The sequence below is a fragment of the Salmo trutta genome, chromosome 18 (genome assembly GCF_901001165.1).
Source record: "Salmo trutta chromosome 18, fSalTru1.1, whole genome shotgun sequence".
Classification (NCBI taxonomy): domain Eukaryota; kingdom Metazoa; phylum Chordata; class Actinopteri; order Salmoniformes; family Salmonidae; genus Salmo; species Salmo trutta.
Window position 1 is genome coordinate 30,684,607 of NC_042974.1, and position 20,668 is coordinate 30,705,274.

Below are 20,668 nucleotides of genomic sequence, written 5' to 3' on the forward strand. Positions count from 1 at the left end.
TTGCCACCTAGTGGTTAGAGTGGTTGTCTTCCTTTCTAAGGCGCTACGTTGTTGTTTCCCTGTCCTTCTACAGGCGAGACATACAAGGGCACACAGTATGTATGGTGTAAAGCACAGTACGGGCCTTTAAAACCCAACTAAACATTACCTCTCCTTTAACCACTGAGGCTTTACCACAACTCATTCTCCTCATAGGGAAAGAGCCTAAAGGAGTCTGTGTGAAACAATGTGTTAATCAGTGTTTCGAGTACGCTAGCAGAGTGAGAAGGGCAGCCATCATGTTCGGAAAATGACAAGTAGACAGCAGACCCAGTATTGAATTGTAGGGGGAAAAAGACCAGCAGCCCTCCTCCAGTTTTTTTCACCTGTCCTATGTTTTCAGATCAGTGCAGATGAAGGAAAGGAGACAAGGACAGGAAGTCTTTTAGAGAACTGAAACACACCCACAGTCATTCATATATCCTCCAATGAACAGAAAAGAGTCACAGGCCATGGCCATTCATTTCTTTTTATTTCCAGTTGTTCCTGTAAGCCACCCTTTTTAAAACACCAAAATAGTTATATTTCAAAGATAAATTCAATAACAACAACTCAGTTCCCATTGAGTAGCCTATTAGGTACTATTAAGGACAGACAGAGGGACGGAGTGCTGTTTTCAGTTGATATTCACTATATAAATGCTTTTGAAATAGCTAGCCAGTCTCCGTTGGGCTCTAGACACCTTAACAAATTGGTCTTAAAAGGAGTTGGATGAATCAGCGGGGCTCTGAGTGCAACGTTAAACCTCCCTTCATCACGAGCCCTTTGCTGCCCCAGCATTCACACAACAAATTGATCTCTTTTAATCAGAATGTTGGAGCTGGCACTCAGTGGGAAAGCTGCCTGACACTCTCACAGCTCTGTAATGATTACCCTGCCCAGTACCCACCCACCTGGGCTCTTAGATAACTAGGACTGAGCTAGATGTGTCAGTGGGAAATTTTGGGGGATAAATGTCTGGAGATATTCCCTCTGACATGGGATAAAAACCTCTTAGGTCTACACTCACTGTTATCTTCCTGGTACCTGGATGACAATCAAAGAATACTTTGGAATAAACTCCATATTGCCTCACACAATTGTTAATCAGATTGGATTTCTTACTTCCTTACGCACAGTTTTAACAATTAGAATGTACTTTGGTATAAGATCCTGATTGAGATATTGACTTTGAATGCTTTTCTTGTCCTGTACACTGTAGATATTGCCAAGAGGATCTCACTATACGGGATCCACAGAGGAGAGACAGGCATGGTCATATTCTTGGAACATTTACATCCATGTACATTGGTCAATACAGAGCATATATAGAACATCACATGAATAAACAGTGTCAGACGTTAGTTTGATGTTTTCCATTGAAGGGTTAACACGTTAGATGCTACGAAATAGTAGCCATCATTAACTCTATGGCGCATACATACGCAAACATTTCCTTTGACAATATACACTGGTCCCTACAGGAAATCTACATAGTGTACATTCAACTTATTGGTGTACTGATTAGAATAGCTATTTCACACATACAGTAAACACTCTTTCTACAGATGGTCATGATGAGTGAACCGGGGTTGTTGTGATTCGTGTGCGTTTGACATGGGTTGGCTCATTCAGCTTGTGCTTCGAACATCGGCTATCACCTTGTTACCTCTGTCAGATTGGGTTGGTCAGTCCCAGTAGATCTCTGTCCAACTGTGTTCTCCATAGGCCAGGTGAATGAAAACCCAGCTTTAGAAGACTGTCAATATGTGCGTCTTTTCAAACTCTTCATCTTTTTTCCCCTTCAGTGCTAGGGATGTGTTGTTCTCTGGTGAAGTGTGGTTGATGGGTAAGATAGGTGTGGTCACGGCAGTAGGGGTGATTGTGGTGGCACGTGGTGCGGAGAGTCTATGATCACATTGACCAGGGCAGTGGTCCGGTCAGGACAGTCTAGCTGGTTTCAGAGAGCATGGCCAGCACTGTGTCGGCCTGTGTGGCTAGCTTGGTGCTGGAGTGACCAGAGAGCTTGGTGAGCGTCTCCTTCAGGTTTAGAGATTCCATTTCTTCCTTCATCACACCTGAGAGAGTGAGAAAGAAGTAGAGAGAGGACGTGTGTGTGTGTGTGTGTGTGTGTGTGTGTGTGTGTGTGTGTGTGTGTGTGTGTATGTGTGTGTGTGTGTGTGTGTGTGTGTGTGTGTGTGTGTGTGTGTGTGTGTGTGTGTGTGTGTGTGTGTGTGTGTGTGTGTGTGTGCGCATTTGCATGTGCGCGCTTGGGGTACCTACTGGAGCTGGCCAGGCTACAGATGAGGCCTAGGGCGCTGAACTTGACCTCCACTGCCCCCACTGGGTCTTCCAGCATCTTCTGCAGTGTAGGCAAGAGCTCTGCCTCCTGGAATGATTCCTGCATGGAGTCTGGAGAAATGCAGGACACACACGCACACACACACACACACACACACACACACACACACACACACACACACACACACACACACACACACACACACACACACACGCAAAGAGTGTGTGTTAGTCTCTCATTTACAGTAAGTACATTACGGTATATGTACATTGGTATGCGGGGGAATTAGAATAAACTAAAATAAGCTTACAGTAATTCACCATTGTAAAATATGAGCTGATATTATTACATTAGCAGTATATTATTACATACTGATATAATATATACTGACATTATTATAAATATACACTTAGTATACCAAACTTTAGGAACACCTTCCTCATATTGCCCCCAGAACACCCCCCTTTTGCCCTCAGAACAGCCTCAATTCGTCGGGGCATCGACTCGACAAGGTTGTGTCAAGTTGGCTGAATGTATTTTGGGTGGTGGACCACTCTTGATACACACAGGAAACTGTTGAGCGTGAAAAACCCAGCAGCGGTGCAGTTCTTGACACAAACCGGTGCGCCTGGCACTTACCCCGTTCAAAGGCACTTAAATATTCTGTCTTGCCCATTCACCCTCTGAATAGCACATATACACAATCTACCGTAATTTCCGGACTATAAGCCACTACTTTTTTCCCACGCTTTGAACCTCGCGGCTTAAACAATGACGCGGGCTAATATATGGATTTTTCCCGCTTTCAAATACAAATAAATTAAAAACACATTCTGTGACGTGCTCAGTTTTTTGGCGGCATGAAGCTTTCATTAGACCAATGAAATTGCCGAACGGGTTAAGGTCAAACAACTTTTTTGTTTACTGTTTAGATTAAATCGAGCGTGCTCAAACTTCCCATCATTCTGATTACGGTAGTCATTTTGTCACCCTCATCATGGCAAAGACACTGAGAAATGCATATGATGCAGCTTTCAAGTTGAAGGCGATTGATCTGGCTGTTGGAAAAGGAAATAGAGCTGCTGCACGGGAGCTTGGTCTGGAGCAATGACTTTCTTGGTAGGCTACTGTTTACTGCTAATTTTTTATTTTTCGTTACAAGCCGTGTTTCGTTAAAGCCTATTTATTTTTGTTACAAGCCGCGTTTCGTTAAAGTCTATTTATTTTTGTTACAAGCAGTGTTTCGTTAAAGCCTATTTATTTTTGTTACAAGCCGTGTTTCGTTAAAGCCTGTGTAAAGTTCATTTGTTTCAATGTACCGGTAGGCACCTGCGGCTTATAGACATGTGCGGCTTATTTATGTTCAAAATAATAATTTTTTTTAAATTCAGTGGGAGCGGCTTATATTCAGGTGCGTTCAATAGTCCGGAAATTACGGTATGTCTCAATAGTCTCAAGGCTTAAAAATCCTTATTTAACCTGTCTCCTCCCCTTCATCTACACTGATTGAAGTGGATTTAACAAGTGACATCAATAAAGGATCATAGCTTTCACCTGGATTCACCTGGTCAGTCTATGTCTTCATGTTTTGTATACTCAGTGTATTAGTTTTGGTTACTGTCAGTAAACCCGTATCTAGTTATATTATGCTAGTCCAAAGGGTAGCTTTGGATGCATTGGTCTTTCCCTCTGATTGCTCTTAAAGGATAGTAAAATCCCTCACCAATGTCAATGGCAGATGCAATCGCCAGGGCAACCAGGGCTTCATTCTGCATGATGACGTGTTCACTGGTTGCCATGGAGATGAGGTGACGCACCCCATCTGCTTTGGTTACAGCGTTGATGACTTCCTGTCAAAGTCAGGAGGGAGAGAAACAGCCTCTAGAAGAGATGGGATTACATACTGTATGTATGGTGTGTGTGCGTGCGTGTGTGGGTCTGTGTGTGTGTGCACATGCATGTGTGTGTGTCTCACCGGAGCACGACTGTGTCTAATAAGGGCAGCCAGGAGGCGGTTTGCCTCTCCCCTGACCCCTGCATGGTCCCTTGCCTCACACCACTCCATGACCCTCGCCAACAGAACCTCATCTTTGCCCAGCACTGTAGCTGCCTCCTCTGACAGAGGTCGAAAGGAAGAAGCGGAGGAAGAGAGAGTTGGAGATAGAGAGCGGGTGTGAGAGATTGAGTGAAGGGAAAGAGTAGAGATGAGAGAAATATGTTGGGTAGAAAGGGATGATTGAAAGAGTGGGATATAGAGGAGAGAGACAAAAAGAGAAGGGAGCAAAATAAACAACAGAAAGGATCAGAGAGGGTGAGGACATTAGAAGTGTCAAGGGAAAGGGGATTGAAGAAGTTAGAAAGAGAACCACAGAGACGGGCAAAGAAACAGAGAGTCAAGATTGAGGTGGGCTAGTGAGTAAAGAGAGCAGGAGTGAGAAAGCAGACTCAAGAGTGGTGATTCCCTTTAGACTAGTGTATTACCTCAGTAGACTCCAGTAATCAAGGGGAGCCACAATACCCTGCAATTTACCGTGACAGGTCATAGCAGTGCCTGTGGCGGCTTGGTATTTACTCTATTGTTTGGCGCTGAGAACTCCCACAGACAGTGTAAATAGGCTGTGATTCCAACAGTGCCGTTGGACATAGTATAACATTACAACATCTAATGGAGCTGAGTTAACTATCAATTACAGCTGGTTGGTTGTGAGAACAACAGCCCTGTTTCGTTCATTTATCACAAATAAAATGACTCCCACCACATACAGTTGCAGCCAAGTGTATTTGCACGCTTGCACTTTTCTCACACAATTCCCTACTTGTTCAAAAAATACTTTGAAATTGAAAAAGGTCTGTCCTTGAGGTTTGATAATGCTGTGTGGTTGCTTTGCTGCCTCTGGCACTAGGGGGCCTTGAATGTGTGCAAGACATCATGAAATCAGCAGATTACAAAGGTGTCTTGGAGTGCAGCGTTCAACCCTGTGTCCAAAAACTGTCTCACGCTAAAAAAAAAAATCGCCCAGATATGGTTCAAGAAGAAACGTTGCACAGTTCTGGAGTGGCCAACGATGAATTCAGATCTGAATCCCATCGAAAACCTATGGAGAGATCTGAAAACAGTTGGTGGAAGGCCCACCTCAAACTTTAAAGAATTGGAGCAGTTTGCAGTTGAAGAGTGGGGCAAATTGCCAGTAGAAAGGTGCAGCAAGTTCAAAGATGGCTACAAGAAGCGTTTGCAGTTATCTTGGCCAAAGGCTGTGCAACCAAGTACTAGCTCCGGGTGCCAATCATTTTGTCAATGCCATTTGTTTTTATTTTCGGAATTAAAATTGTAAAAGTAACGGTGCTACACATAGGATTTTTTTGTAGAATTTTAGCATCGTAATTTCAGAAAATGTCCATAACATATCATTGTAACATCTTAACCATTGTGAAATATATTTTCAATAACAAAAAATAGTGTTTTTACAGCTTTTTGAAGCTGGTGGACCAAAACCTCTGTTTGAAGCTGATGGACCAAGACAGAAAGGTCCACCAGCTTCAAACAGCTGTAAAAAACTATATTTTTTGTTATTGAAAATATATTTCACAGGGATTTAGATGGTACAATGACTCCCTACACTATTGTTTTCTCACATAAACTGAAGAATTTTACAGCCAGGCAATGAGTGCAATTTCCACTAGATAAAACTGCCAGAAAGTCAGAACAGTTTTCCCAGTTTATCAACAGATGCCACTAGGGCGGGAAAAATCAATAGACAAATATCACAGCCAATCAGAACACTGGCAGGTAAATAATACTCTGAAACATTATCATTCCACTGTTAGTGCCAGATATATTATCAACATTTTCTGAAATTATAATGCAAAGATTTGTGCAAATCCTTAGCGTAGCACCTTTAAGTTTCCAGAAAATAAATCGGTTTTGCAATATTGAAAATATAATAACAATGTGTGGACACCAAAAGTATTTTTCCTCAAATTTCTACATATTTTAAAAGAAATTTTAAAAAGGATTTTCTTTAAAGAAAAGTGCAAGGGTCCCAATATATTTGACTTCTACTGTACAATTACCTCTGTACTGGCTAAATGCATTTTGCCTTTATGATTTTAGCTTAATAAGATACAGTATAACCCACACATCTACACTGAGCACACACCCCTCCTCCACCATCCACCTATCCCACCCACCTTGGCCATCCACCATCATGCGCAGGGTGCCCAACAGTTTGAACTGCACTGGGGGCATGTCAGAGCGCAGCAAGGTCCTGATTCTCTCTGTCACCCCGTCCTTCAGCATCCTCACCTTATTAGTGGCTGAAACACCAGGGAGAAGAGGGATCAGAAAGGTCAGAGCTGACAGTCCTGAGAAGAGCTTACAAGAGAATACCATTAGTGATTCATTTCATGGTGTCAGTTTGTAATTCAGTGGTGGGGTCAGTGGGGTCAGTGTGTGTGTGTGTGTGTGTGTGTGTGTGTGTGTGTGTGTGTGTGTGTGTGTGTGTGTGTGTGTGTGTGTGTGTGTGTGGTTATCCATCCTACTATGCACCTGGGATGGCCAGGTTTCTGAGAGCGCTCAGTCCGGCATGCTGGACGGACACGTCGCCTTCGTCCACATGCTGCTCTAGCAGGGTCAGGATATGAGGAACCACCCCCAGCTCCAACATCTTCACACAGTTACTGTCTGAGAAGGTTGAGAGAGGAAGGGCGATAGAGAGAGGGTAGAGAAGAGACAGTAATTGATGAGAAGAGACAGAGAAAAGATACAGAGAGAGAAAGAGGTGACAAGGTAATCAAATATGAAGATAGACAGGGGCTTAGAACATCAGAGACTGGGGAGAATCCATTCTCATGTCAAAACGAAATCAGGCAATGCAGATAAGTCAATCTGAAGGCATTTTGCCATCTTACCGTTCCTGGCAAAATTGGCGATGGCCAGGGCTCCAGACAGCTGCAGCTGAGTGTTGGAGGACTGCAGCCAGGAGAGTACATCCTGGTACACCACCCCTGTGCCCTCGCCGAAACACTTCTGCATGGACTCATCTAATGCACCAAAACACAGCACACAGGGAAAGGCAGCACATCAGACTATCTAACCACCAATCATACCTTTTTTGTGATCAATATTTCATTTTTTATTTAAATTGTATTTATTTCACCTTTATTTAACCAGGTAGGCTAGTTGAGAACAAGTTCTCATTTCGCCACTATGGCCTATTTATTGCCTTACCTCCCTTATCTTACCTCATTTGCACACACTGTACATAAACTTTTTTTCTATTGTGTTATTCACTCTGTTTATTCCATATTTATCAAATAAATAGAAACAGATAGAAGTCATCACATTTTTACTCATAAAAATCAGGCCATGCGATGTGTTGATTATGATGATATGTGTTTATATGTATGTATGTATGTATGTATGTATATATATATATATATATATATATATATATATATATATATATATATATATATATATATATATATATATATATATATATATATATACAGTACCAGTCAAAAGTTTGGACACACCTACACATTCAAGAGTTATCCTTTATTTTTTTACTATTTTCTACATTGTAGAATAATACTGAAGACATCAAAACTATGAAAAAACACATATGGAATCATGTAGTAACCAAATCAAAATATTTTTTATATTTGAGATTCTTCAAAGTAGCCACCCTTTGCCTTGATGACAGCTTTGCACACTCTTGGCATTCTCTCAACCAGCTTCACCTGGAATGCTTTTCCAACAGTCTTGAAGGAGTTCTCACGTATGCTGAGCACTTGTTGGCTGCTTTTCCTTCACTCTGCGGTCCAACTCATTCCAAACCATCTCAATTGGGTTTAGGTCGGGCGATTGTGGAGGCCAGGTCATCTGATGCAGCACTCCATCACTCTCCTTCTTGGTCAAATAGCCCTTACACAGCCTGGAGGTGTGTTGGGTCATTGTCCTGTTGAAAACCAATGATAGTCCCACTAAGCACCAGATGGGATGTCGTATTGCTGCAGAATGCTGTGGTAGCCATGCTGGTTAAGTGTGCCTTGAATTCTAAGTAAATCGCAGACAGTGTCACCAGCAAAGCACCCCCATACCATCACACCACACCTTATCCATGCTTCACAGTGGGAACCACACACGCAGAGATCATCTGTTCACCTACTCTGCGTCTCACAAAGACACGAAGGTTGGAAACAAAAATCTCCGATTTGGACACATCAGAACAAAGGACAGATTTCAACCGATCTAATGTCCATTGCTTGTGTTTCTTGGCCCAAGCAAGTCTCTTCTTATTATTGGTGTCCTTTAGTAGTAGTTTCTTTGCAGCAATTCAACCATGAAGGCCTGATCCACACAGTCTCCTCTGAACAGTTGATGTTGAGATGTGTCTGTTACTTGAACTCTGTGAAGCTTTTATTTGGGCTGCAATCTCAGAGGCTAATAACTCTAATAAACTTATCCTCTGCAGCAGAGGTCCTCATGAAAGCCAGTTTCATCATAGCGCTTGATAGACATTGCTTTAAGACCTTCATGTCTTAAAGCAATGATGGACTGTCATTTCTCTTTGCTTATTTGAGCTGTTCTTGCCATAATATGGACTTGGTCTGTTACCAAATAGGACTATCTTCTGTATACCACCCCTACCTTGTCACAATACGACTGATTGGCTCAGACGCATTAACTAACTTTTAACAATGTACACCTGTTAATTGAAATGCATTCCAGGTGACTACCTCATGAAGCTGGTTTGATAGAATGCCAAGAGTGTGCAAAGCTGTCAAGGCAAATGGTGGCTACTTTGAAGAATCTCAAATATAAAATATATTTTGATTTGTTTAGCACTGTTTTGGTTACCGGTAATACATGATTCCATATGTGTTATTTCATAGTTTTGATGTCTTCACTGTTATTCTACAATGTAGAAAATAGTAAAAGTAAAGAAAAACCCTTGAATGAGTAGGTGTGTCCAAACTTTTGACTGGTACAGTATATATAAACATGTATTATCATAATCAACACATCGCATGGCCTGATGTTTATGAGTAAAAATGTGATTCATAGTCAGAGTATCTTTGCTTGATTACATTCGGAATCAAACATCAATCAAATTTAGTGATGTTGTCACACCCTGATCTATTTCACCTATCTTGTGCTTGTCTTCACCCCCCACCATGTGCCTTCTATTTTTCATACCTGCGTTTTCTGTTTGTCTGTTGCCAGTTCATCTTGTCTCATTAAGTCGTCCCAGCGTGTTTTCCACGCGTTACCTTCTCTCTAGTTCTTGTTTTCTAGTCTTCCCGGTTCGACCTTTCTGCCTGCCCTGACCATGAGCCTGCCTGCGGTTCTGTCCCTTTTTGACTCTGCCTTGGACTACGAACCTCTGGCTGCCCTTGACCTGCCCTTTGCCTGCCCCTTGGTCATAATAAATATTTTGAGAACTGAACCATCTGCCTCCTGTGTCTGCATCTGGGTCATATCCTGTTGCGTGATAGTACGAACTGGCCATGCCTGACCCAGCAAACAGACCAGCTACTCAACACTGTCTCCCTGCAAGGAGCCACCATTGGAAGACATGAGGAGCTACTTCAGAACCTTATGGAGGGACTCCATACCTTGGAGGAACGTCATGACCTCAGTAACCTCCCTACTAGCGATGCTTCTCCCCAGCCTACCCCGGCTTCCCGAGAACCCCGCTTATCTCCTCCGGAGCGCTATTCTGGAGATCCTGGAATCTGCTGGGTGTTTCTCTCCCAGAGCTCCCTCATCTTTGAGCTACAGCCCTCTTTGTTTCCTTCGGATTGGTCGAAGATAGCGTATGTTTCAATTTGTCACTTGGTGCTTAAAGGTCAGTACCCTGTCTAGCCTGCCAGAAGTTTGAGAGGGTGAAGACTGTGGCGCTGGAGTTGAAGCCCATCAAAGTTGTTTCATCATGGCACTTGATCGGTAAGTGTCCCAATTCAAATCTTGCCCTGATAAGTTGTTTTATAATGGTTGCTTTATTTGACAACAGCAGAGTTCAATATTATAGAGAGAGAGAGTGTGTGTGTGTGTGTGTGTCCTTACAAATATGAAAATCTGCATACTGTATGACATATACGGGTAAGCATAAAGTAATCTTCTCTCTAACCCTTTAAATGTTTGAGGTGGACCTCATCGGACCCTTCACGAAATCCAGGAAATGGCAACAGCTGGTGTCTGACGGCGAATGATCACTTTACCAAGTGGGTGGAGGCAATACCCATTAAGGTCAGTAAAGGAAGAGTACGTGCTTAACTCTAAATCTCCTTTTGTAATCCATTAAAAAGGGTGTTTGGAACCAAAAATAGATTTTCGTTTTGTATGACAAACATCAAGATAGAGACTGGCGAGGCCACCTCCAAGGCGATGAAGGACATCTTCAACACGTTTCTCCTGAGGTCATCTTGAGTGACCGAGGTCATGAACACTGGAACAAGGTACGGATGTTATTGGTTATATTCTGTCACTAATGGTTTGTTTTATTTCTTTTTTACAATTTGTTTTTGTTTTTCCATGGTACATAATCAAACATAATTTAATATCTTACATTGTCAATATATATCACTTTCGTACCACCTCCTCCAGGTTTGGTGAATGGACCAACCAGACCCTTAAGACTGCCATGGGCAAGTCCCTTGATTGGTACCAGGAAGGGTGGGAGAACAACCTGAAGGTAATTCTTTTTGCACACAACAGCAGCATCCAGGCCTACACCGAGTACGGACGGGAGCTGCAGCTGTTGACTGAGGTAAACAATGCAATTGTATATACATTTATTGCATATACTGTAGTCTTTCAAATTTGTGTTTGTCTATTGCTATTTTTGCATAACGTACTTTAAGATCACTGAAACCCCACCTGATGTAGTGGAAGTTGTGGAACCAGATCAGAACGCCTTGGAGGACCACCTTCAGGCACGGACTGAGAAGGATGTGGAGGTTCTTGACCGGATAAAAATGATTGTCCGCTGTTGATTTATTTTCTGGCCCTCCAAGAGATATGTAAGAAATGTATTTGTAATATGAAATATAATTGCATTTATTCCTGTTAACATCGACAAGGCGCAGGAGAAACAGAAGGAGTGCTACAGGAGCAGAATCAAGAAGGGGACCAAGTGCTACGACAACCGGGCGAATGACTTGGTTTGGAAGACGGTACGAAAGGAAGGCGAGACCTAGGAAACCTCGCTGCTCTTTCGGTCCTAGCTGGTCACACTATCTGTTAAGGTGAATATAAAAAATTGCAAATAATAACTACTTGCATTTGCACACACAATAACCCGAAGCTAGTTTTAATTTCCCTAACACTGATATTTTTCTCTTTGTCTTCCTAGGGTTACCTCGGTGGAAGCCAATAATCTTTTCCGGTTGGACAGTCGACCACTGAAAGCACTGATGCACTACACTTCGGTGAAGCCCAATAGAGCTTTGGTTGAGCTTTGGTTGACATTTGCAAATGCAAGTAATGGTAGTTATGCTGAGCTTATCAAAATGTACCTCTTCAATTTACCTCTCCAAATGACCTTAGGACCATCGTCTGTCATTAGGTCATCACAATGTTGATATAGCAACGGACGCTAATAGTTTATTGAATCCCATTGTGATGCAGAGGGGGACACTTTTTGGCCGGGGGACATTATTTAGCATGACAGGCCCATTCCTCTAAACTCACCTGTCATCCCGGCTCCAGTCGGACCCTGGCTTTCATCCGCCAACGTTTTTGGTGGCCCACCATGGTTCCGGACATCTCTGTATTCGTCGCCGCCTGCACTGTGTGCGCACAGAACAAGACTCCGCAGCAAGCTCTGGCTGGCCTACTTGAACCACTCCCTGTTCCTCATTGCCCTTGATCCCCTATATCCCTGGACTTTGTCACCGGTCTCCCTCCGTCAGATGGCAACCCCACTGTGGTAGATAGGTTTTCCAAAGCTGCACATTTCATTCCCCTTCCCAAGTTACCCTCAGCCAAGGAGACTGCTCAGCTTATGGTGCAGCATGTCTTCCCGGATCCATAGACTTCCGGTCGACATTGTCTCCGATCGGGGTCCTAAGTTCTCGTCCAGGTTCTGGAAGGCATTCTGCACCATAAGGTCATCGGCCAGCCTGTCCTCTGGGTTTTATCCTCAGTCCAACGGCCAATCGAAGCGAGCCAATCAGGACCTGGAGACTACTCTTCGCTGCCTCGTCTCTGCCAACCCCACCATCTGGAGTACACCCGCAACTCCCTTCCCTGTTCGGCCACTGGACGCTCGCCCTTCGAGCATTCCTTGGGTTACCAGCCCGTGCTCTTCCCTGAGACAGAGGAAGAGGTCAGCTGACTGCGTACCTGGAAGAGAGCCTGGTCCACTCTTCTTAAGACCACCTCTAGGTATCGGCGACAGGAGGATCGCCACCGGACCCCGGCTCACCGCTATCGGCCCAGACAGAGGGTATGGCTGTCCTCCCGTGATTGCCCCTACGGGTGGAGTCTGGAAAACTTTTCCCTCTGCTGTTTGTCTTCTGTTGCCCCGTATCCTCTGTATACATCCCACTTTCCATGGGTCTAAGATTACACCTTTGTCTCACAGCCCTTTGTCTCCTGTTTCCAGTTCGTCTTGTCTCTTCAAATGTCCCAGCATGTTTTCCGTGTGTAACCTTCTCTCTTGTTTTATAGTCTTCCCGGTTCTGACCTTTCTGCCTGCCCTGACCCTGAGCCTGCCTGCCGCTCTGTCCCTTTTTGACTCTGCTTTGGACTACGAACCTCTGCCTGCCCCTTTTGTCATAATAAATATTTTGAGAACCGAACCATCCACCTCCTGTGTCTGCATCTGGGTCATATTCTGAGATGTGAGCTGATAGACAGTGAAATGGTGTGTGTGTGTGAGTGAGGCATGGACACAGAGGATTAGGTTGAAGGGGAGGACAGCAAAGGGATTCTGGTGCCTCCAGGTCAGTTTGAGTTCCTTACCTCCCAGCAGGAGAGACACAATGAGGTTGGAGCCGATCTTGATGCTGCAGAGATCATGGGGGTCAGAGCCACCCTGCAGACCTCGAATCATCTCAGACAGAGCCTTAGGCACCCCCGACTCCACAAACTGCAGCTTTAGCACGTCTGACAACAGCAGCACAGGAGGGGTGTGTTAGTCTGAGCACACATTCATTCAACTCTTCATGTGAAAAGCATAAACCCCATACAGCCTATTTCATCTCACGTGTCTCTGTATAAATTATATTTCAGGCCCTTGTCCAGACTCACCACTCTCTCCCAGTGATCCCAGAACCTCCAGTATGATGTGTCTTCTCTCTGCGTCAGGAGCCCGTTTTAGCTGGGCTGTCAGCACCTCTGCCACACCCACCTCTACCAGCGCCTCCCGCGCCGTGTCTGCAGGGATCAGAGGCCAAACGTTTTTGTCTAAACCTTTATCTAACCAGGTCTTTCAGTTATGAAACAATTCTCATTCACAGATAAGATGTGAGGAACACAATATCAACTGGTTCAAGTCAGTGTATAGTTTCCAAAACAAATGAGTCATTCCTCGTCTCTGTGACCCTCTAAAGTTCCTCTGGTGGTCCTCACCCATGTCGGCCAGGTTACAGAGGGCCAGCAGACACACGTTGACTAGGGGGTCATTCTCTGGATACTCCCTCATGATGGCCACCAGCCTGGGGATCACCCCACTTTGCACCAGCTGATCCTGCTGGGCTGCTGAGAGAGGGAGGAGGAGAGAGAATAGAGGAAGAGAAAGAAGGAGGGAAAGTCTAATGGAAGCACACACATCCACACACACGAAATCCACCAGGACAAGCATTGCGTGCTGAGGTTACAGATTAATTTAATAGGGTAAAATTCATCCTGTCACTGCAGGTAAAGCCTGATTCCCTGTGGGAAGGCCCCGGCCTGCTAGAGTCAGTCTCACTCACTGTTGTCGAAGCAGATGCGTCCGATGGCTCTTCCAGTGTGGAGCAACAGTTCCTCATCTGCACTGTTCAGCAGGGGCACCAGAACCTTCACTAGCCCCGCCTCAATGCACGTGTCTCTCACGGCCGCTTTAACACAGGGACAGAATTTCATCAATCTCTGATTCTACCCACAGTGAGCCTATGGCATTGGACTGGATCTTGGCAGATGTAAATGAAAAGTACTCTAGGCGCTGTCAATGAGTGATAACCAAAACCACCCCCTTAGTACTGAATGCAAATAACTGAGTGGCAGAGGTGCTTTAAGCATAGCACAGAATAATGCATAGAATAAATAACAATGTATAGTGAAAGAAGGACAGGGCACATCAGTAACAGATATTATGCATCGATACAGTATCATCTACATAAAGTTAGAATGTGTCAACATCAAATGTGTCAACATCCATAGCAAAATCAACTTATTTTATTTTAATCAGTGAGTCTTTCTAACACAGTATGAGTCAGAGTAGTAGTGATTAAGGCCTTGGTTCACCACATTAAACTCAGATTGCAGGCTGGTCCCAGACTAGACGTAACATAGTAAATAAAATCTGTGACACTAAAATTAGTATGATATGTTACATTTGGTATGGTTACATAAGACAGAAGGTTACTTAAGGCAAAAACTAAAGTAGGGTTGTTGGTCGGGGTGGGTGTATCACGCAAATGTCTAGCAACCCAAAGGTTGCGTCTTCTAATCTCATCACGGACAATTTAGCATTTTAGCTACTTAGCATGTTAGCTAACCCTAACCTTAACCCTAACCCCTAACGTTAGCATTAGCCACCTAGCCACCTAGCTAATGTTAGCCACAACAAATTGGAATTTGTAACATATCATAGGTATTGCAAATTCGTAACTATTGTACAAATTGCAATTTGTATCATATATGAATTGTAATTCGTAACATATCATACGAAATGGATGATGAACATCGACAAATTAATGCATACCATACCAAACCTAACATACATTATCATACTAATTCGAGTTTTCTGGATTTTAGTTTACTATGTTATGTTTACCTCTGAGTCCAGGTTGCAGATTGGTATTAATGCCCCATACCCCCTGTCCCTTTGTCTACAGTAGTAGGGTGGCATCTAATCTCACCTTCCCTGGCCATTTCTGCCACCACCAGTGCCACCTGGTTGGTGAGGAGACTCTTCTTCCTGAGGGACTGGGCCAGGATGGGAACGATACCACTGGAGGCAATCTCCACTGCGGCACCCTTCTCTGGGGACAGATAACACATACTTATATGGCAAGTACCCCTGGGCATGGATATAGAATAGAATGGAATATAACTGAGGATGGAAAATTCCCATTGGCTCCATAGTAACATAAATATCTTTATTGACCTATAGACAACTTGCTAATTGTTAACCAGAAATTAGTTCTGACACAAAACTCTTGCTAATGTACTGTAAGTGTCCCAGCAGTAGATATAATTTCATTTCCTGTCAATCTTCTCTGTGTTGAGATTGATCAGGATCACTGGGTGCAGAGGTTGTCTTTGGCCTTCCTCTTTCTACTCCTGTTTCGGATTAACAGTGACTCTAAACCCTCTGTAATGTCAGGAGACCAGAGAGAGAAACTAAAATAGAATCCTCCTCTGTTGAGCTTGGGAGGCAGATTCATTGTCATTAAAGCAGCAACATGCAATAGACACAGAGGAAGACCTGATATTACCATTTCCCCTTTCAAAGAATGACACAACAACCAAGGAGGCAGGTCAGGTTGTCAGGCTACGCTGCGCTGCTATGGTAACGTCCCCTTGCCCGTTTTTGAGGGGAAGCAAATTTAGCTGCCCGTGCACAGTGCAACCTCAGATAAACAACCCCCCCCCCCCCCCCCCACCCCACCCCCCCCACAGCACTGATGTTTTAGCCTGGTCTCATAGACTAGACGTAACATAGTAAAAGTACACCCGGGACACTCCAGTTAGTATGATATGTTACGTTTGGTATGGTTACATAAGACCAAAGGTTACTTAAGGCAAAAACGAAAGTAGGGTGGTTGATCGGGGTGGATGGGTAGGCGTATAATGCAAATGTCTATCAACTCAAAGGTTGCGTATTCGAATCCCAACGGACAACTTTAGCATTTTAGCTAATTATCAACTTTGCATCTACTTGCTACTTTTTAGCTACTTTGCAACTAATTAGCATGTTAACTAACCCTTCCACTAATCCTAACCTTACACTTTAATCTAACGCTAACCTTAACCCTAACCCCTAGCTAACGTTTGCCACCTAGCTAACGTTAGTGTTAGTCACCTAGCCACCTAGCTAACGTTAGCTACAACAAATTGGAATTCATAACATATACATTTAGCAAATTCTTAACATAGTGTACACATTTGTATTCATAACATATCATACGAATTGTAATTTATAACACATCATAGGAAATTGATGATGGATATCCACAAATGAATACATACCATACGAAACGTAGCATACGAAATGTAACATATCATACTAAATGGAGTGTCCTGGATTTATGTTTACTATGTTAAGTCTACCCCTGAGTCCAGGTTGGATACAGAGGAGAAACAGCAGAGGTGTTCTGAACACTCCCGCAACACTCTCACATTGAAGCAGTCTTTTAAAAGCTGAACATTTGGGCTAAGACTACGCCAGGCATCCAAAATCAGAAAAAAAGAGAAACTTTGCGCCTCAACCCAGCAACTCAAAAAGGGGGGGAAGGACAGATTCCAAAACAACCTGATGAATAACGTTGAGATAATTTAAACTGAGACAATAGATCCGCATTGCTACTATAGTTTCTAGAAGCTATGGCCTTGCTTGCCATGGCCAAAGCAATGCCATAAAGCTGACTGATGGGGAACATGCAAGAGTGAGGTTGATGAATCAGAGGTCAGTGTCTACTGTAGATGTGTGTGTAGACTCACTCTTCTCCAGTAGCACAGCCAGCAGGGTTAGGGTCAGGTTTAGGGTTAGGGTCAGGTTTAGGGTTAGGGTTAGGGTCAGGTTTAGGGTTAGGGTCAGGTTTAGGGTTAGGGTCAGGGTTAGGGTCAGGTTTAGGGTTAGGGTCAGGCTTAGGGTCAGGTTTAGGGTTAGGTTTAGGGTTAGGGTCAGGTTTAGGGTTAGGGTCAGGGTTAGGGTCAGGGTTAGGGTTAGGGTCAGGATTAGGGTTAGGGTTAACCCTAAGCCTACTGTAGATGTGTGTGTAGACTCACTCTTCTCCAGTAGTACAGCCAGCAGGGTGTCCAGATGAGGCTTCAGCTCCTGCTCTACCAACTCGGTGCTCACACTGATGGAATTCAGTGCCTCAGTCAGGGAGTCTGCAACACACACACACACACACACACACACACACACACACACACACACACACACACACACACACACACACACACACACACACACACACACACACACGCACACAGGAAGAGAGACACATCATGTATTAGTCATATCCTCCTGCAGAACAACTACCTTGCTCACACATACGACAAAATATTCCTGTACAAATAATACATACTGGTACGGTACATCCTGATGCTGTATAAACATCCATACTGCAACCTCTCATGAACCTTCAGGATCTTCCAATCTCATAGTGGCTTGCCAATGCACATACATGTCAAATGTATTGGACTTGTTAATGTTGGTGCAATTCATCCCAGCCAAACACATCAGCACATACAGTATAGGACCAGAGTGATATGAATATATGAATACACAGGCAAAGAGGTCAAGTTGCATCATGGGTAAGACATTAGAGACAGTGAAGGGGTGGCTGGCAATGGTATCCCCCATGCCAGAGGCTAGGAGTAGAAGGGAGAGAAGATGGGAATGTGTGTGTGTACATCATTTCCGTAGCATGCCTCTGTCCCCTCCAGCTAGCAAATATCGGACTGCTTGGTGCGTGACGCTGTCTAGTCACATCCCACACTTTTCTGCTTGATGATGTTGTTGTGACAGGGGACACTGTGCGTGTGTGAGTGCATGCGTGTTTGGGGGGCGGTCTCCCCGTTCAGGCTCTCCATTGGTCTCCCTCCTTACAAACAAATGAAAGAGTTATGTACATTACTTTGGAAAAATATTTGATTGTGTAAGGAGCCAAGTATGTTATTGATCACTATAATCTTGGCCTTAAATTACTTTCCAACTTCATTGAACCTATCTGAAAATAAAGTGATATGAACAAAAAAGAGCCCAGAAGCCTTGATTTGAGAGCAGAGAGAAAGAGAGAGTAAAGCAGAGCTTAGTCAATGTGTGGGTGTGACAGTTAGCTGTCCTCTGTGCTGTGTCGTCAACACATACTTTCTAAGCAGAGCCACAGACAGAGAGTAATCACCTTGGCTAATCCCTGGTAAGCAGTGGGAAAATAGAACCTACAGTCGGGGGCTATCAGGGTTATATATAGGCCCGGGACAATACCAGAATCGCAATACTCGTCATTATCGTGGCAAAAACAGCCCTAATGTTGGAAACAAGCATCCAGAGTCCCATTTATTTAATTTCCAAGCTAGAGCACACAATATTTTACATACAGCAGGTTTTTAAAGGACCAAAGAGTTAGGTCTGCTTCGTGTTTTTATTTTTGCCATGGAAAAAAATATGACGATACTGGTATCGTTACAGCCCTAGTAAATATACAGAGTCAAGTACCACACAGATCCCAATTTCACAGTTTCCGTTTGTCATTCAGTGTGTGTGTGCATGAGTGCGTGTGTGCATATGTGTGAGAGAGTCTAGGGAAATGCTGCGTACAGCAGAGTGTTAATCTGTTCCACTGAGATAGATATAGGGACCCCCCCCCCCCTATGGTCCTTATTACCACTAACATACCACAAACGAGGTGCTTCCTTTAGGCATCTCCAGCCCTCCCATTTCTCTCTCCCTTTCTCTCTCTCTCTTTCTCCCCTCCTCTCCCTGTCTTCCAGGGTTGCTTCAGAGACATCCCGCTGTGCCCTGTCTCTGTCCCACAATGTTTACCTGGGCCTGTAATGTCAGCCCATATTACTATGACCTTTAAACACAAGACAGGAAAGTAAAACAGACAGGCTGATCGTCTCCTGGAATCTAGCCTGAGCTACATCCTTGTTGATTCCCACTGTACTGTACATGCCTTGCTCCAAATATTGGCAATGCCTCCACTGCTATACTCGCTCATTGGCATGCACACGCTGTAACGGAGGTTTTCAGAAAGGGTTTTTCTACTCACCCACGTCGGCCATGGCTGCAGGTCGGCAGGCGCTCACTACTGTCTCCCTGGGATGTTATTCCGGCTCTCTGGCTTCCTTCCTCTGCTGATACTGTATGTGTGTGTATGTGTGTGTGTGTGTGTGTGAGTGTGTGTGTTTGACTAAGTAATGAGAGAGCAGCAGCCCTGCTTCAGGCCAGGCGTGCCCTGTCTTCAGTCACTGCGCTTGCGTTCTCTCCCCCTCTCCCTCTCTTTCTCTCTGTCTTTATTTCCCTCTGTCTCACACACTGTAGACACTGTCTCTCTTCTCTGTACCATTCACTCCCTGCCTCTGTTTTTTAATTCTCTCTTGTCTTTCTCCTTCTAGTTCTCTCTCACACAATCCCTCCCCCGCCCCGCCCTTCTGCCTCTCTTTCTCTCTCTCTTCCGCTCTCTCTCTCTCTCTCTCTCCCTTCTATGCTCTCTCTATCTCCCTCCAGCCCTCCTTCTCGCTCCCTTTCTAATACGCTCTAAATCCTAAATCTCTCCAAAGCTCATCAGTCGACTATTAGCTCCTAGGAGACACTGAGACTGAAATACAAGAAGCCCTAACAATGACGCAAAAACGGATTCCCTTTACTGGTTCAGCCTCCCTGTAAACCTTTAAAGATTACTTTAAAAAGGAACAATAACAACAAATAAAAAATGATGGTTTGATTGTTAAATAAAGGACATAATGCAGTATAAACTACAACAGAGAGGCTATTGTCATAGGACTATCACTAGTATATAATATCATCTTATTACCTCTTATTACATCATATTTCCTTCCTATCAATAAGACTTACTGGGCCAACAGAGCATGAGACCTTCATTTCATAAGAAGAAGCAAAATGAGGCCACACCGGCGACACATAATGTAAAGTATTACAAATCCAGATAGAACCCATTACTGTAGGGGTGCCAGGGAATTCTGGGGCAGATTAAGAGGCTCTGTGAGCGAGTTGATCAATACTGGTAGATCACAAACCTCTATGTGGGTAGTGTTAACACCAAATTGATACCAAGAATAATTTCATTACCATGTCCATGGTTGTGTATAGAAGTCACCAACAGAGGACGTTAAAGAGAAGTCCAGCTTAAAGCCACATGGATAGTTCCATTTCTGCTGCCTTGGTTTTGAACAGCAGGTGGCAGTTTAAGACAGCTCATTAAAACTAGAGTTTCTTC

General features: G+C 44.0%; 1 protein-coding gene across 2 annotated transcripts; it reads right to left on the reverse strand.

Annotated features, from left to right (window-relative positions):
* Positions 1 to 492: 492 nt before the first annotated feature.
* On the reverse strand, positions 493 to 19,839 carry LOC115153185 (rap1 GTPase-GDP dissociation stimulator 1). Of its 2 annotated transcripts, none has more exons than XM_029698326.1 (14): positions 19,481 to 19,839; positions 17,487 to 17,591; positions 15,395 to 15,517; positions 14,246 to 14,371; positions 13,902 to 14,030; positions 13,581 to 13,706; positions 13,293 to 13,436; positions 7,229 to 7,360; positions 6,867 to 7,001; positions 6,509 to 6,634; positions 4,296 to 4,435; positions 4,044 to 4,170; positions 2,302 to 2,430; positions 493 to 2,096 (listed from the first exon to the last, which is right to left on the reverse strand). In XM_029698326.1, exons 1-14 carry the CDS (start codon positions 19,491 to 19,493, stop codon positions 1,969 to 1,971), a joined length of 1,683 nt encoding a protein of 560 aa, XP_029554186.1. In that variant the 5' UTR covers positions 19,494 to 19,839; the 3' UTR covers positions 493 to 1,968. The 2 variants fall into 2 exon arrangements, with proteins under 2 accessions (XP_029554186.1, XP_029554187.1); XM_029698327.1 differs by having other exon boundaries at positions 2,298 to 2,430.
* Positions 19,840 to 20,668: the final 829 nt, after the last annotated feature.